Source organism: Sinocyclocheilus grahami, unplaced genomic scaffold (assembly GCF_001515645.1).
Source record: "Sinocyclocheilus grahami isolate Dianchi unplaced genomic scaffold, SAMN03320097.WGS_v1.1 scaffold1258.1, whole genome shotgun sequence".
Taxonomy (NCBI): Eukaryota; Metazoa; Chordata; class Actinopteri; order Cypriniformes; family Cyprinidae; genus Sinocyclocheilus; species Sinocyclocheilus grahami.
This window is the reverse complement of record NW_015506437.1, coordinates 41,485-57,269: the sequence shown is the minus strand read 5'-3', so window position 1 is coordinate 57,269 and position 15,785 is coordinate 41,485. Positions and strand designations below refer to the sequence as shown.

The following is a 15,785-nucleotide window of genomic DNA, read 5'->3' as shown; positions in this document are numbered from 1 at the left end:
TGTGTGGGTGTGTGTGTGTGTGAGTGTGCGTGTGTGAGTGTGTCTGTGTGTGTGTGTGTGCGTGAGTGAGAATGTTTGAGTGTGTATGTGTGAGTGTGCGAGTGCGTGTGTGTTTGAGTGTGTGCGTGTGCGAGTGTGTGTGTGTGTTTGAGTGTGTGCGTGTGCGAGTGTGTGTGTGTGCGTGTGTGAGTGTGCTTGTGTGAGTGCGTGTGTGAGTGTGTGTTTGAGCATTTGTGTGTGTGTGTGTATGTGTGTATGTGTGTGTGTGAGAGAGAGAGAGTGCATCATTAGAAGTTAGACTTGAAAGATGTCTGTGAATAAAGTCAGCCGCTCAAGAGCTCCCCCTGGAGTGTTAATTTCTGCTAAAATGTAGGAATCCTTAGCAGTTTCTAACACATGGCTATTCACAGTTTTATCCAGGAGAGGGCGACTGAGAAGCCAAGGGTTATTTCCTGGAGAAGATAAATGATGTGGGTTCATCACCTCGGTCCTGCCAGCATTAAAGAGTTCAAGGTGAGCTCACAGCTCAGCTTCGAGAATGTTTGAGTGTGTATGTGTGAGTGTGCGAGTGCGTGTGTGTTTGAGTGTGTGCGTGTGTGTGTGTGTTTGAGTGTGTGCGTGTGCGAGTGTGCGTGTGTGAGTGTGCTTGTGTGAGTGTGAGTGAGTGTGTGTTTGAGCATTTGTTTTTTCTACTTTCAATATGCGTGTGTGTGTGTGAGTGTGTGTGAGTGTGTGTGAGTGAGTGTGTGTGTGTGTGAGTGTGTGTGAGTGTGAGTGTGTGTGTGAGTGTGAGTGCGTGTGTGTGTGTGTGTGTGTGAGTGCGTGTGTGAGTGCGTGTGTGTGTGTGTGTTAGTGTCTGTGTGAGTGTGGGAGTGTGTGTGTGTGTGTGTGTGTGAGTGTGAGTGTGTGTGTGTGAGTGTGCACATGTGAGTGTGTGTGTGTGTGTATGTGTGTATGTGTGTGTGTGGTGTGTGTGTGTGTGTGTGTGTGTGTGTGAGTGTGTGTGTGTGTGTGTGTTAGTGTCTGTGTGTGAGGGAAGTTCAGACGGGAGACTGAAGTCACAGGAAACGTCTCTTAGCAACCGCAGGACGTTGATTACTGGAGCAAACTGTTCTAAACAGACCTGGACACACACTCACACACAGTGTTATTCAGTGTCAGTGTGATATTTCCTCTTTCTGTTTCTTGTAATGTGAGCGCGTCAGCTGCTTTCATGTGGCACAGGCCGTGGTGCGCTGATGTGTGTGTGAGGCGTCAAACACAGGTGACGAGTGTGAGGCCGTCAGATCATGTCGCGATGGGCCGGTTCTTGTGGAGGGTCCGGTACGGTACATGTGAACATCAGTGATCGCTGCGGTCAGAGGCATCACACACGTGACTCCCGCGTGTTTGAGCGTCTCGTCTCGTCACACCGGTTCAGAGCTCCCTCTGCTGGTGTGTTCCAGCAGTCTCTGCTCAGGTTCACATGTATTTCTGCAGTTGATGCATTTAATGCCCAGGAGCTTTTTAACATCAGTCATTTAGATTGTAGTGCTGATGTATGTGTGTAAAATCATCTTTGAAAGATTCATTAATCATACAGCAGAACCGCATCAATAGGAGATTTACAATACAAATACTCTGTAATTTTACTGAAAGAGTTAAAGGAATAGTTCACCCAACAATGAAAATGTGCTCACCCTCAGGTCATCCAAGATTAGGATGAGTTTGTTTCTTCATCAGATTTGGAGATTTCATCACTGTCTCAGCAATGGATCCTCTGCAGTGAATGGGTGCTGTCAGAATGAGTGAGTGAAGTGAGTGAAGTGGCGTGTGGCCAAGTATGGTGACCCATACTCAGAATTTGTGTTCTGCATTTAACCCATCCAAGTGCACACACACAGTAGTGAACACACACCTGGAGCAGTGACCAGCCATATTGCTGCGGCGCCCGGGGAGCAGTTGGGGGTTCGGTGCCTTGCTCAAGGGTCTCTCCTCAGTCGTGGTATTGAGGGTGGAAGAAAGCGCTGGTTATTCACTCCCCACACCTACAATCCCTGCCGGACCTGAGACTCTAACCAGCAAACTTCTGGTTACAAGTCCGACTCTCTATCCATTAGGCCACGACTGCCCCAATTAGAGTCCAAACAGCTGATAAAAACACCACAATAATCCACAAGTAATCAACAAATCCAGGAAGCGTTATTATGGATTATGGACTCATATTTTAGCAATGGTTTGAAGTTAAAAATGTCTTGATGGATTAGTTTCAGCTTTTGTCTTCTCCAGATGTTAACTGATGGACGAGTGCTGTGGATTATTGTGATGTTTTTATCAGCCGTTTGGACTCTCATTCTGACGGCACCCATTCACTGCCATTTCTACAAATCTGATGAAGAAACAAACTCATTTATATCTTGGATGGCCTGAGGGTGAGCACATTTTCATTGTTGGGTCAGCTTTACATTAGGTCATGCTAATGCATGAGTGTGCTGTGATTGACAGGAGACCATGTCTGTCGGTACACCGGTGAGAGACGTCTTCTGTTCTCATGGTGTCGTGTCCACTGAACCTTTCCGCAGCTCTTACGTACGAGCTCAGCCCTTCGACAAGGCTCTTACTGCCAGCCAGCGGTTCCTGCCTCCACAGGTACAACACACTCACACACACATCAGACCACATCACGTAAGTTACTGTATTCATACTCAAATGTGTGTGTGTGTGTGTGTGTGTGTGTGTGTGAGATTGAGTTCAGGTTCCTGCCTCCACAGGTACAACACACACACACAAACACATCAGACCACATCACGCAAGTTACTGTATTCATACTCAAAGTGTTGGAAGTTCATATCTTATCCAAAATTGAGTTAAATACAGTGCTACAGTGTATTTTTGTAGACAGTAAATTTGCATCACCCTGGTTTCCTCCACAAAACCCAGCAGGACTTTTTTCCATTGGCTTTTAGATTATTGCAGAAAATAAACTCTCTGTCCAACAAAAGTTTCTGATTCTTACATGTTTTGTCCATCATGATAATCTTCACAAATTAACACAACTTTCATGAATTTTGAAGCCTAAATACAATCATCAGAAGTAAAAAGCTAAATGTAAACAAGCTACACCACGGTCATGTCTTCATCATTGCAATCATTAAGCTTCACCAACTCTTTCAGTCTTTATTTAAGAACATTTTCCTTGAAAGTTTGAGTTAGAATAGTTTACCAAACCATGATTATGAACACAGACTAGTAAATCGATGTTTAGCTGTTCACTGTGTTGATGTTTAATTTCCCAGAAATGGTTATAACCTTGGTTCTCTGAAGGAGATGAGTGAGACATCTCACTATGGGAAACACCTCTTGCGTGTCCATCCATGAAGCCCTGTACAATCACGCCCATCAGGCCCGTGCTCTCGGGAAGCCCCACCCCGCCTTATTTTAACATCAGCGCTGGCGCAGTATGGAATACTTAACAGCTCTTCCGAGTATAAGAATAATGGGCCCTCTGGTGAGATGTCTCACTCATCTCCCTCAGAGAACCAAGGTCATAACCATAACCCAACATTCTCTTTCGGTCGACTCGCTCGACAACTCACTATGGGATATAGAAAACGCCCAATATTCGGGCATCCCCTAGCTTATTCATTGCACTTAGGAGTCTTCTATCCTCCTTTACCTTTTCTTCACTGCCTGTACCAAAGCAGATTTTGTCACGTCCAATTTATAAAATCTCACAAAAGTATGAGAAGCCCAGTCGGTTGCCGCACACACATCTTCCATGGAGATACCCTTAAATACCGCCCAAGACGTGGCCATTCTTCTTGTAGAATGGGCTCTTAGGTTTCCTGGTAATAACTGACTGAATCTGCCAGTTTTATAGCTTCTACTATCCAGTGAGATGTGCCTGGCCCTTCTTAGGGTTCGCAAAACACACAAAGAGGTTTTCAGATAGTCTAAAAACCTGTGTCTTCTCCAAGTAAATCCTTAATGCCCTAATCGGACATAAGTGCTGCAGATCCCCTTTCCTTGGCGACTTTGAGAGAGGAGGGTGGAAAGCATGAATTTCTATCTCCATAAATGAGTAGCCAGGCTTGATTACCTTGGGCACAAATGCTGGGTTTGGGCGCAAAGTAACTTGGAAAAATTTTGTGTAAATCTGATACATGCAGGGTTGATAGATAATGCATGTAACTCTCCGACCCACTTCATAGAGGTTAGGGCGAGCAGTAAAGCTGTCTTGTAGGAGACAATCTTCAAATCTGCCTGCTCCAAGGGTTCAAAAAGGGCTACCCTGAGTGCTTCCAGGACCAGGGACAGATCCCATGCTGGTAACATAGGTTTGGTGATTGGTCTCAGAAGGCACACACCCTTCATAAATCTACTTACAATAGGATGCTTTCCTACTGTTTCATAGTTAAATCCCATGTGGCAAAATGAAATGGCTGCCAGGTACACTTTGATTGTAGAGAAGACTAGCATCAGATGTCTGACAATGATGAAAGAAATGGTATCTTCTGTCTTTCCTGACACGATGCCTCAAACCCTTTCCATTTTGCCTCATACAGAGATCTGGTGAAGTCTGCTCTAGCACTCTGTATGGTGGAGATCACATTCTGAGGCAGGCCCAGGGCGTTCAGGTTAGACCTTTCACGGGCCAGACCCAAAGATTCCACCTCTCTGGATGAGGATGAAAAATCCTCCCCACTGCCAGAGAGAGGAGATCTCTGCGCTGAGGAAGACACCACGAATGCAAATACAGCAGTTGAACTATCTTTGCTGTCCATGTCCTCCCTGGCCATAACGGGGTTATTAGGAGCACCCTCACACTCTGTGAGCTGATTCTGGACAGTGTGGCGAGGATAAGGCTTATCGGTGGGAAAGCATATAACGGTCTCTGGCCAGGGATGTGCTAATGCATCCATCCCTAGTGGCGCATCCATCCCCTTTAGTGAGAAGAACAGGGGACAATGTGTGTTCTCCTCTGAGGCAAATAGATCCACTCTTGCCTGACCATATTTGCGCCATATTTCCTGAACTACCTCTGGGTGGAGCCTCCATTCCACCGGGTGAGTATTCCCCCTCGACAACAGATCCATCCCAATATTCATTTGGCTTGGCACATGTGTCGCTCTGAGAGACAGCAAGTGCTTTCTGCTCCATAACAATATTCTTTTTGCCAAGGCATGCAGACTCCTCGATCGGACTCCCCCTTGCCTGTTTATATAGGCAACCATTGTTGTGTTGTCTAATCTGACTAACACATGACAGCCTCTTATCTGCGGAAGGAAGTGTTTGAAGGCCAGAGAAACTGCAAGGAGTTCCAGACCATTTATATGCATTACTTTGACTGATTCTGTCCATACCCCATTCACAGGTTGTCCCTCCATTATCGCTCCCCAACCCAGTGAGGACACATCTGTGGTGACCACCTTGCAATTTGAGACTACTCCCATTGCCATTCCTTCCATCAAGAATTCCCTGTCCTGCCAGATGAGCAGTGCCTTTAGGCATTGGACTGAGACACGCACCTTTCTGTGTAAATGTCTGGAGGGATTTCATTTCAGAGAAGCAACCCATCTCTGAAAATCTTTCATGAACAGTAGCCCCAAAGGCACTACTGCTATGACAGAAGCCATGAGGCCCAGCAACCTCAGACACAGCTGAAAAGAGACTGTTTTCCCCAGATGAAACTGACCTACGCAGTTCCTTAAATTCTCCCTCCTCTCTTCTGACAGGGTTGCCCGGTAAGATACTGAGTTTAGGTTTAAACTCAGAAATATTATTGACAAAATCACAAATTAACCAGTCGTCCAGATACGTTAATATCCTTATACCCTGTTGTCTCAGCGGTGTTACTGCCGCTTCCACACATTTTGTGAAAATGCGGGGTGCTAGAGACAGGCCAAACAGTAAAACCTTGAACTCGTATACAGTGGTGTGAAAAAGTGTTGGCCCCCTTCCTGATTTCTTATTTTTTTGCATGTTTGTCACACTTTAATATTTCTGATCATCAAACAAATTTAAATATTAGTAAAAGATAACACAAGTGAACACAACATGCAGTTTTTAAATGAAGGTTTTTATTATTAAGGGAAAACTAAATCCAGAACTACATGGCCCTGTGTGAAAAAGTGTTTGCCCCCTAAACCTAATAACTGGTTGGGCCACCCTTAGCAGCAACAACTGCAATCAAGCGTTTGCGATAACTTCCAATGAGTCTGTTACAGCGCTGAGGAATTTTGGTCCACTCATCTATGCAGAATTGTTGTAATTCAGCTACGTTGGAGGGTTTTCGAGCATGAACCGCCTTTTTAAGGTCATGCCACAGCATCTCAATAGGATTCAGGTCAGGACTTTGACTAGGCCACTCCAAAGTCTTCATTTTGTTTTTCTTCAGCCATTCAGAGGTGGACTTGCTGGTGTGTTTTGGATCATTGTCCTGCTGCAGAACCCAAGTTTGCATCAGCTTGAGGTCACGAACAGATAACCGGACATTCTCCTTCAGGATTTTTTTGGTAAACAGCAGAATTCATGGTTCCATTTATCACACAGCTTCCAGGTCCTGAAGCAGCAAAACAGCCGGAAAACACTTCTTCACACAGGGCCATGTAGTTTTGGATTTTGTTTTCGCTTAATAATAAATACCTTCATTTAAAAACTGCATGTTGTGTTTACTTGTGTTATCTTTGACTAATATTTAAATTTGTTTGATGATCTGAAACATTAAAGTGTAACAAACATGCAAAAAAAATAAGAAATCAGGAAGGGGGCCAACACTTTTTCACACCACTGTATCTTGCCCTGGAAAGCAAACCTTAGGAATTGTCTGTGCTGAGGATGGATCTGAATATGGAAATAAGCATCTTTCAGATCTATTGAGGTGAACCAGTCTCCTCTTTGAATAGAATGGAGCAGGGATTTGTGTGTCAACATTCTGAATTTGTATTTTCTCAGGTGTTTGTTTAAAGTTCTGCAGTCCAAAATAGGCAGAATGCCTCCCCCTTTCTTTGGGATTAGAAAATACTGGCTGAAGAATCCCTTCTTTGATTCTTCTGCTGGTACTCCCTGAATTGCTTCCTTGAGAAGGAGAGAATTTATCTCTTCCTTCAAAATGTTTGCATTCTCTGCCTGCACTCTTGACTGTTTTATTCTCGAGAACCCTGGAGGTCTTCTCGCAAATTGCAGTCTGTACCCCTTTTGAATCGTGCTGAGTAACCACTGAGAATCTGTGCATTTTACCCAATTGTCTAGGTCAGGGGGGGCGAATGTCGGTCCTGGAGAGCCGCAGCCCTGCAGAGTTTTGCTTCAACCCTAATCAAACACACCTGAACAAGCTAATCAAGGTCTGAACGGTTACTAGGAAGCTACAGGCAGGTGAGTTTTAATTAGGGTTGGAGCGGTGGATGTTCTGGAAAATTTGGGGACAACAGACAAGGAAAGGGAGATGTTAAAAATGTCCATGAAATCTCCTGCTAATTAGGGATGTAACGGTTCAGATTGCTCACGTTTCGGTTCACGTTTTAGGGTCATGGTTCGGTACGCACAAGTTCTCAAGCGTTTATTCTTTGCTTGAATGTTTAAATTGACAAGGTTTAAAAACATGCACAAAATAGTTTAGTTTAAAGCACCCAATAATGATGTTTTACATGTTTAAAGCATATAAGGTAAATAAAACTAGTCTTCATCAGCTCACCTTATCACATAAACAAAGAGAAACCATAAAAACGTTGGGTTATGGTTATAACCTTGGTTCTCTGAGGGAGATGAGTGAGACATCTCACTATGGGAAACGCCCCTTGCGTGGCCATCCATGAAGCCCTTTACAATCACACCCATCAGGCCCGTGCTCTCGGGAAGCCCCACCCCTTCCTATTTAAACAGCAGTGCTGGCTCAGTATGGCATACTTTACAGCTCTTCCGAGTCTAAGAATAATGGGCCCTCTGGTGAGATATCTCACTCATCTCCCTCAGAGAACCTAGGTTATAACCATAACCCAACGTTCTCTTTCAGTCGCCTCGCTCAACATCTCATTATGGGATATAGAAAATGCCCCATATTCGGGCATCCCCTATCTTATTCATTGCACTTAGGAGTCTTCTATCCTCCTTTACCTTTTCTTTACTGTGCTTCCAGCACTGCCTGCATCAAAGCAGATTTTGTCACGTCCAATTTATAAAATCTCAAAAAAATGAGGAGAAACCCAGTCGGCTGCTGCACACTTCCATGGAGATACCCTTAAATGCTGCCCAAGACGCGGCCATTCCTCTTGTAGAATGGGCTCTTAGATTGCTTGGTAATAGCTGACCTTTCACTGAATACGCCAGTTTTATAGCTTCCACTATCCAGTGAGATAGCCGCTGCTTTGACAGTGCCTGGCCCTTCTTAGGGATTGCAAAACACACAAAGAGGTTTTCAGATCGTCTAAAACCCTGTGTCTTCTCCAAGTAAATCCTTAATGCCCTAATCGGACAAAAGTGCTGCAGATCCCTTATCATTGGGGACCCTGAGAGAGGAGGGTGGAAAGCATGAATTTCTATTTCCATACATGAATAGCCAGGCTTGATTACCTTGGGCACAAATGCTGGGTTTGGGCGCAAAGTAACTTTGGAAAAATTTTGTGTAAACCTGATACATGCAGGGTTGATAGATAATGCATCTAACTCTCCTACCCGCTTCATAGAGGTTAGGGCGAGCAGTAAAGCTGTCTTGTAGGAGACAATCTTCAAATCTACCTGCTCCAAGGGTTCAAAAGGGGCTTCCCTGAGTGCTTCCAGGACCAGGGCCAGATCCCATGCTGGTAACATAGGTTTGGTGATTGGTCTCAGACGGCGCACACCCTTCATAAATCAACTTACGATAGGATGCTTTCCTACTGTTTCGCCGTTAAATTCCATGTAGCAAGATGAATTGGCCGCCAGGTACACTTTGTTTGTAGAGAAGGCATTGCCTTCTTCTAGCATCTCCTGAAGGAAGGTAAGGATGTCCAACACTGATGAAAGAAATACTCCTAATGGCCATAACAGGGCTATTAGGAGCACCCTTACCCTCTGTGATCTGATTCTGGACAGTGTGGGGAGGATAAGGCTTATCGGTGGGAAAGCATATAACAGGGTCTCTGGCCAGGGCTGTGCTAATGCATCCATCCCTAATGGTGCATCCATCCCTTTTAGTGAGAAGAACAGGGGACAATGTGTGTTCTCCTCTGAGGCAAATAGATCCACTCTTGCCTGACCATATTTCCTGAACTTTCTCTAGGTGAAGCCTCCATTCCCCCGGGTGAGGATTCCCCCTCGACAACAGATCTGCCCCGATATTCATTTGGCCTGGCACATGTGTCACTCTGAGAGACAGCAAGTGCTTTCTGTTCCATAACAATATTATTTTTGCCAAGGCATGCAGACTCCTCGATTGGACTCCCCCTTGCCTGTTTATATTTGCAACCACTGTTGTGTTGTCTGATCTGACTAACACATGACGGTCTCTTATCTGCCGAAGGAAGTGTTTGAGGCCAGAGAAACTGCAAGGAGTTCCAGACAATTTACATGCATTACTTTGATTCTGTCCATACCCCATTCACAGGTTGTTCCTCCATTATCGCTTCTCAACCGAGTGAGGACGCATCTGTGGTGACCACCTTGCGATTTAAGACTACTCCCATTGCCATTCCTTCCCTCAGGAATTCCCTGTCCCGCCAGATGAGCAGTGCCCCAAAGGCACTACTGCTAAGACAGAAGCCATGAGGCCCAGCAACCTCAGACACAGCCGGAAAAAAACTGTTTTCCCCAGATGAAACTGACTTACACAGTTCCTTAAATTCTCCCTCCTCTGTTCTGACAGGGTTGCCCGGTAAGATAATGAGTTTAGGCTTAAACCCAGAAATATTATTGACTGAGTCGGAGTTAACGAGCTCTTCTTCTGGTTTACTACAAAACACAGAGCATTCAAATGCATTAACACTGCCTTTGTATGCAAATCTGCCATCTCCTTCGACCTGGCACAAATTAACCAGTCGTCCAGATATGATAATATCCTTATACCCTGTTGTCTCAGCGGTGTTAGTGACGCTTCCACACATTTTGTGAAAATGCGGGGTGCTAGAGACAGGCCAAATGGTAGAACCTTGAACGCTTATATCTTGTACTGGAAAGCAAACCTTAGGAATTGTGCTGAGGATGGATCTGAATATGGAAATAAGCATCTTTCAGATCTATTGAGGTGAACCAGTCTCCTCTTTGAATAGAATGGAGCAGGGATTTGTGTGTCAACATTCTGAATTTGTATTTTCTCAGGTGTTTGTTTAAAGTTCTGCAGTCCAAAATAGGCAGAATGCCTCCCCCTTTCTTTGGGATTAGAAAATACTGGCTGAAGAATCCCTTCTTTGATTCTTCTGCTGGTACTCCCTGAATTGCTTCCTTGAGAAGGAGAGAATTTATCTCTTCCTTCAAAATGTTTGCATTCTCTGCCTGCACTCTTGACTGTTTTATTCTCGAGAACCCTGGAGGTCTTCTCGCAAATTGCAGTCTGTACCCCTTTTGAATCGTGCTGAGTAACCACTGAGAATCTGTGCATTTTACCCAATTGTCTAGGTCAGGGGGGGCGAATGTCGGTCCTGGAGAGCCGCAGCCCTGCAGAGTTTTGCTTCAACCCTAATCAAACACACCTGAACAAGCTAATCAAGGTCTGAACGGTTACTAGGAAGCTACAGGCAGGTGAGTTTTAATTAGGGTTGGAGCTGAACTCTGCAGGGCTGCGGCTCTCCAGGACTGGAGTTCGCCACCCCTGGTCTAGGTGTATTGATAAAGCTCATTCTTCTTCTGATTCTGAAATCTAGCACCTCGTTCAAACGTGGCGAAACCTGGAACTGCTGTAGACTTTCTACTTGCATTACAGGTGTTTTCAACAATACAGTTTGTACAGGATGCCTGTGTAACACCGTAATGTGACTTAAACAATCTCTTTTCATTTGTATAAGAGACTTGTTTGAATTTAGAAAACAGAAAGAACAAGAGACCACACAATGTTCTTGTGCATAAACAGTCTGCTTTATTTGATTCAACAACACAGGGGAAACAGGTGTGTGATGGTGCTTCTTGACATTCTCTACTTGACCCCAGGGTATGTGCGGTGTACTCATTGTACTCCGGGGGATTTGCGGAGACAATGTGAGAAACAGATCGCTAAACCGCCTGTTTCTTCTTTCTTCCCCTCGCAGTCGGAGGGGGAGTGGCGGGGCTGCTGCCACTGCTGCTTGAGCGAAGGATTTCTGCTGCCAAGAGGGAGATTGTTTATCTTGATCATATGGAACAATCACCCATGAGGATGTACTTCCCCTCCTTGGCCCGTGCCAATATGCTTGCCCTCTTGCTTGTGTATAAACAGGACGACATGATGTTTGTTGTTTCATAGGGGCTCTACATGGCACAAACGACCTGAAGGCTTCTTGTTCCCTTCTCTTTGCCTCGAATTGCTGCTGCATCATTACAACAGCCGGCCTGAACAGGCCTTTAGGATCTACCGGCTGATCAAGGAAGTGGGTCTTATATTTTTCCCCCATGGTGGAAAAATTCAGCCAGAGTGCTCTCTGCCCAACTACCGCCAGACCCACCGTTCTTCCTGTGGACTGAGCCAGGCATCTTGAGGAGCGCAATATGAGATCCGTTACCGTGCAAATCTCGGTCCACAGCTCAGTGACGTCCTTTCCTTGTGACAAGGCCCCTGTCATCTCCTCCTCCAGTTCGGCAGTGTAAGCCAACAGAAGAGTGATCGCGTTAGTAGCGCATCCCGTCTGAGTTGAAGATTTATAAATCTTCTCAAAAATCGATGCAGAGAAACGATCAGATCTTTGAGGCAGCTTAGGTGCGATCGTGGATAACCGACCGCCGATCGGGGATCCAGATGGCCTGCCAGTGTTGCCTCCATTGATGGCATGTGAGACCAGCCCATCTCCTGCATGTCCAGCGGGGAAAACCCATATACTGGAACTCTAGATGACAGTGGTCTTTCCCAATATTTCATCAGATCATCCATACAGTCCTGGGAAGGTGGAAATGCCTGATGAACTATTGAGGTAGTAGGATCAAGGAACTTCCTATCTAGCCTCGAGCATTTTGCAGCAGGGAGAGCAGATGGCCAATCAATGCCCAGTCTACTCGACTCTCGTCGGCAAACCTTATGCAGAGTTGTACCCTCTGCTGCCGTCTGCTGTTCTTCTACCCCTGGCTGGTAACCAGGGGACTCCGTTCGAGGAGCAAACGGGTCTTCGTCATCCTCCTCCTTGCCATCATCTGATATATCCCCCGAGGCTGTGATGGAAACTGAATCATCTTCCGGTAGGAATTTAGGGAATGACTGAATTTCCTTCTCGAAAGTGACCGGTCCCCCCAGCTCATCCAAAGGAATAAGCTGGTCAGCCCAACTCGTCGTCGGCATGGGATATTCCATTTCCTGCAGGGATGCTGTTGTATCTCTCCCTTGTACGGGATCGCTACACACATCCTGCACAAACACCGCTCTCCTGCGCAGCACCCTGGGACAGTTTGCTGCATTGATTACAAGAGATCGGTGCTTGCAGACACGCCGGGCATACCACATCCAGATCCTTAGCTGCAATAGTGAATCCACATCCCCCAGGACAAGGTCGAAAGGGTGCTGTAGACTTGTTTGACTTCATGGAAGAAGCCATAATTCAACTGGTAAGTTGATTTTATCCACTTCATGGGCTTGGTAAAGCAATTCAATACACTTAATGTTCTTAGATAGCTTGACGCCCTACAACAAGTGTCACTTGTCTTTCGGACAGTTTAGTCTTGCTGAAGTAACACTAAGTGCACTGAAAACAAGGGCTCGTAGCTTGGATGCCGCGAGTGAAGAGATGTAGGATGCCATACTGAGCCAGTGCTGCTGTTTAAATAGGAAGGGGTGGGGCTTCCCGAGAGTGTGGGCCTGATAGGCGTGATGGTACAGGGCTTCATGGATGGCCACGCAAGAGGCATTTCCCATAATGAGATGTTGAGCGAGTCGACCGAAAGAGAACCTCTGTAGTCCTATTTACACACTTAGCAAACAGTTTTTTTCCCAAGACAAGAGAAAGCTAAAAATATGCCGTAGAATAAATGTGCACCAAAATTGAATAGCACGTGCTCAACCAATTATATAAGAGGTTCAATATTTTTAAAAAATCAAAAAATTTCAACTCTAGAAGAAAAGTGCAAGACTCACTCTACAATTGTAGCTTTAGCTTTATTTCTTCAAAAACAATGACATTTTCAGCCAGCAGGTCAGGTGAAGGACTTGAAGTTGGGAGAAAAATCTGATTTTATTTATGTTTGTAGAGTGAGTATTACACTTTTTTCTTGAGCTTGTGTTAAATACGGACCAGAAACCCACTGACTACAGGATGACGTCACAATTCAGATGGTTGTCAGAGCAGATAGTTACAGTTTTTCAGGCTTGTTGATGTTCATGGTCTTTTGACATGTTTTCTGTGTCACTGCTTTGCAGGTTTCCTTCAACACCAGGCGTCACGTGAGCTTTCACATGGATGACGAGGAGATTGTCCGCATCAACCCGCGGAAGGACGTTCTCATCCGAGGCTATGAGGACTACCGGCACCCGGTGTTGTGGAAGCAGGACCCAGAGCGCGAGGAGCCCGACGCCTCCGCCGCCTTCTCCAAGCTGGATGGCAAGAAGTGCGAGTACCTGTACGGCGAGGGCCCGGAGCAGCACATCGGCGGCAAGGACTCCGTCAAGACACAGCAGCCGGTCCTCGGCAAGTGCAAGGCATCCCGCAGGCGGCGAGAGGACGGCGAGCGCTCGCGCTGCATCTACTGCCGCGAGATGTTCAACCATGAGGACAACCGGCGGGGTCAGTGCCCCGATGCGCCCGACCCCATCAAGCAGTGCATCTACAAGGTGAGCTGCATGCTGTGTGCCGAGAGCATGCTGTACCACTGCATGTCCGACTCGGAGGGAGACTTCTCGGACCCATGCTCCTGCGACATCAGCGAGGAGCATTTTTGTGTGCGCTGGCTGGCGCTGCTGGGTCTGTCTTTGCTGGCGCCCTGCATGTGCTGCTACCCGCCGCTGCGCGCCTGCCACCGCTGCGGAGAGGCCTGTCGCTGCTGTGGAGGAAAGCACAAGGCTGCGGGCTGAGCGCTGTTTTCATTGGCCCGAGACGGGCGAAGCGTCACTCACCGCTTGACTGGAGCTTGTGGAGAGAGCGGCCGAGCGCAAACGTTGATGGAGCTGAGCGGAGGAGCTCCTGACGTGAGGAGGAACGTCCTCGCCGCTCCGACATGATGAGGAAGCGCACTCCTGGAGCAACATGTCGCGTGTAACTATGTGAAGAAATAATAATACTATCGTGTCTTGTACAGAGATCTAACACATGTACGCTGAAGGGATTTCCGCTCTTGGCTTTTTCGTGCAGTTATTAACCGTGGCCTTTTCTTTTTGACGCTATCAGTACTAGACGGAGAAATGCACTAAGGTACAGACTCTTGTGCTCTTGTTTTGCTCCTGCATTGTGTTCGGGACGCACGTTTCCTAAAGCGCTGATGCTTTCAATCCAGCGGGCACTTATTATAATCCCAGAAGCTCCTTTCTGACTTTAACCGCAGACGGTTTAAAACGCTGAACAACATCCAACACGCAGGACATTATTCTCAAGGTGGAATATAAGTGTTTATTTTACATGCATGTTTAAAGCTGTTTATGTTGATGCCGAATCTTGTTTTGACTAATAATCAGATGTTTTGTGCAAAGATGATCTGTCAGTGTTGTGGGAAAGAAAGGCGGTTTACTTTCTATGCAAGTATTTCCACGAGATGCTCGGACCTCCGGCTGTACATATCAACACTATTCCCACAGTGACGGTACGTATCGTGGTTTGATTTCACAGCATTATGTACATAAGTCACATTTGAATATTGTTTCACATTGAAAAGTAGTGGAGACGACGGAAATGACTTCTGAGGTTTTAATGGAGATTCTCTCTAGTTTTGTATTGCCGAACGATGACAGTAAATGGTGCGCGGAACAAGCGTTTTTGAAGCTCGTCTTATGAAGCTGCTAGAAACAATCACTAACCGCATCGCAAGATTTAATCGGATGACTGTTAATCGCGATCTAGTTCTCCAGTATGGTTTAACCCTCGCCGCGCTTTTGTGTTGCTTCTTCTGGTGAATCGTTGGCGTCTGTGGAGAACCGGCTGGAGGCGAATCTGGATTTCTACGGTTCCTCGCAGATTATGCAACGCTTTCGCGTGTAACATTGCGTTCATGTGACTACCAGTTTAATCAGGTGCTGCTACTGTTTTATTTTTTTATTCGTGTTCTTCTCTATTCATGGAAATATGACTCTGGAATGCATAACATAGTGTGCGCATTTTCTCGGTTATGAATTGCCCGTGTAAAGGCGTCCTGTAGTCGTGTGCTCGTGTTCTTGATTATGCAGTATAGCAGTGGTTTCTGAGCCTGTGAACTCGTTTAGTTTTAGTGCCATCGGCTTCATTCTCCTCCATCTGATAAAGTGCCTCACATCCGCCGTAGACTCGCCCGTAACGCTCACGATCTGCTTCTGTCGCTTTATATCTATGTCTAGCTATTTCTATCATGGTTTGAAAATACTAAATATATGATGTAATATTTATAGTTCAGTAACTCATGTCATAGATGTATTTTCTGTATACAGATGTAGCTTGTTACTTTCATAAATATACAATGTAAATATGCATACAGATGTTTGTAACTGTTTTTATGTTACACCATACACTTATTACATCAATTAACATTACCATCAAAAATAA

At 45.8% G+C, this 15,785-nt stretch overlaps 1 protein-coding gene across 1 annotated transcript in view; it reads left to right on the top strand.

Annotated features, from left to right (window-relative positions):
- The window catches only part of spred1 (sprouty related EVH1 domain containing 1), a 42,502-nt gene extending 26,717 nt beyond the window's left edge, over positions 1-15,785 (top strand). Inside the window, exons 5-6 of the mRNA XM_016254531.1 lie at positions 2,485-2,628; positions 13,481-15,785. Of these exons, the coding sequence (XP_016110017.1) occupies positions 2,485-2,628; positions 13,481-14,131 (795 nt within the window). The 3' untranslated portion in view covers positions 14,132-15,785. The remainder of the gene's footprint in view (positions 1-2,484; positions 2,629-13,480) is intronic.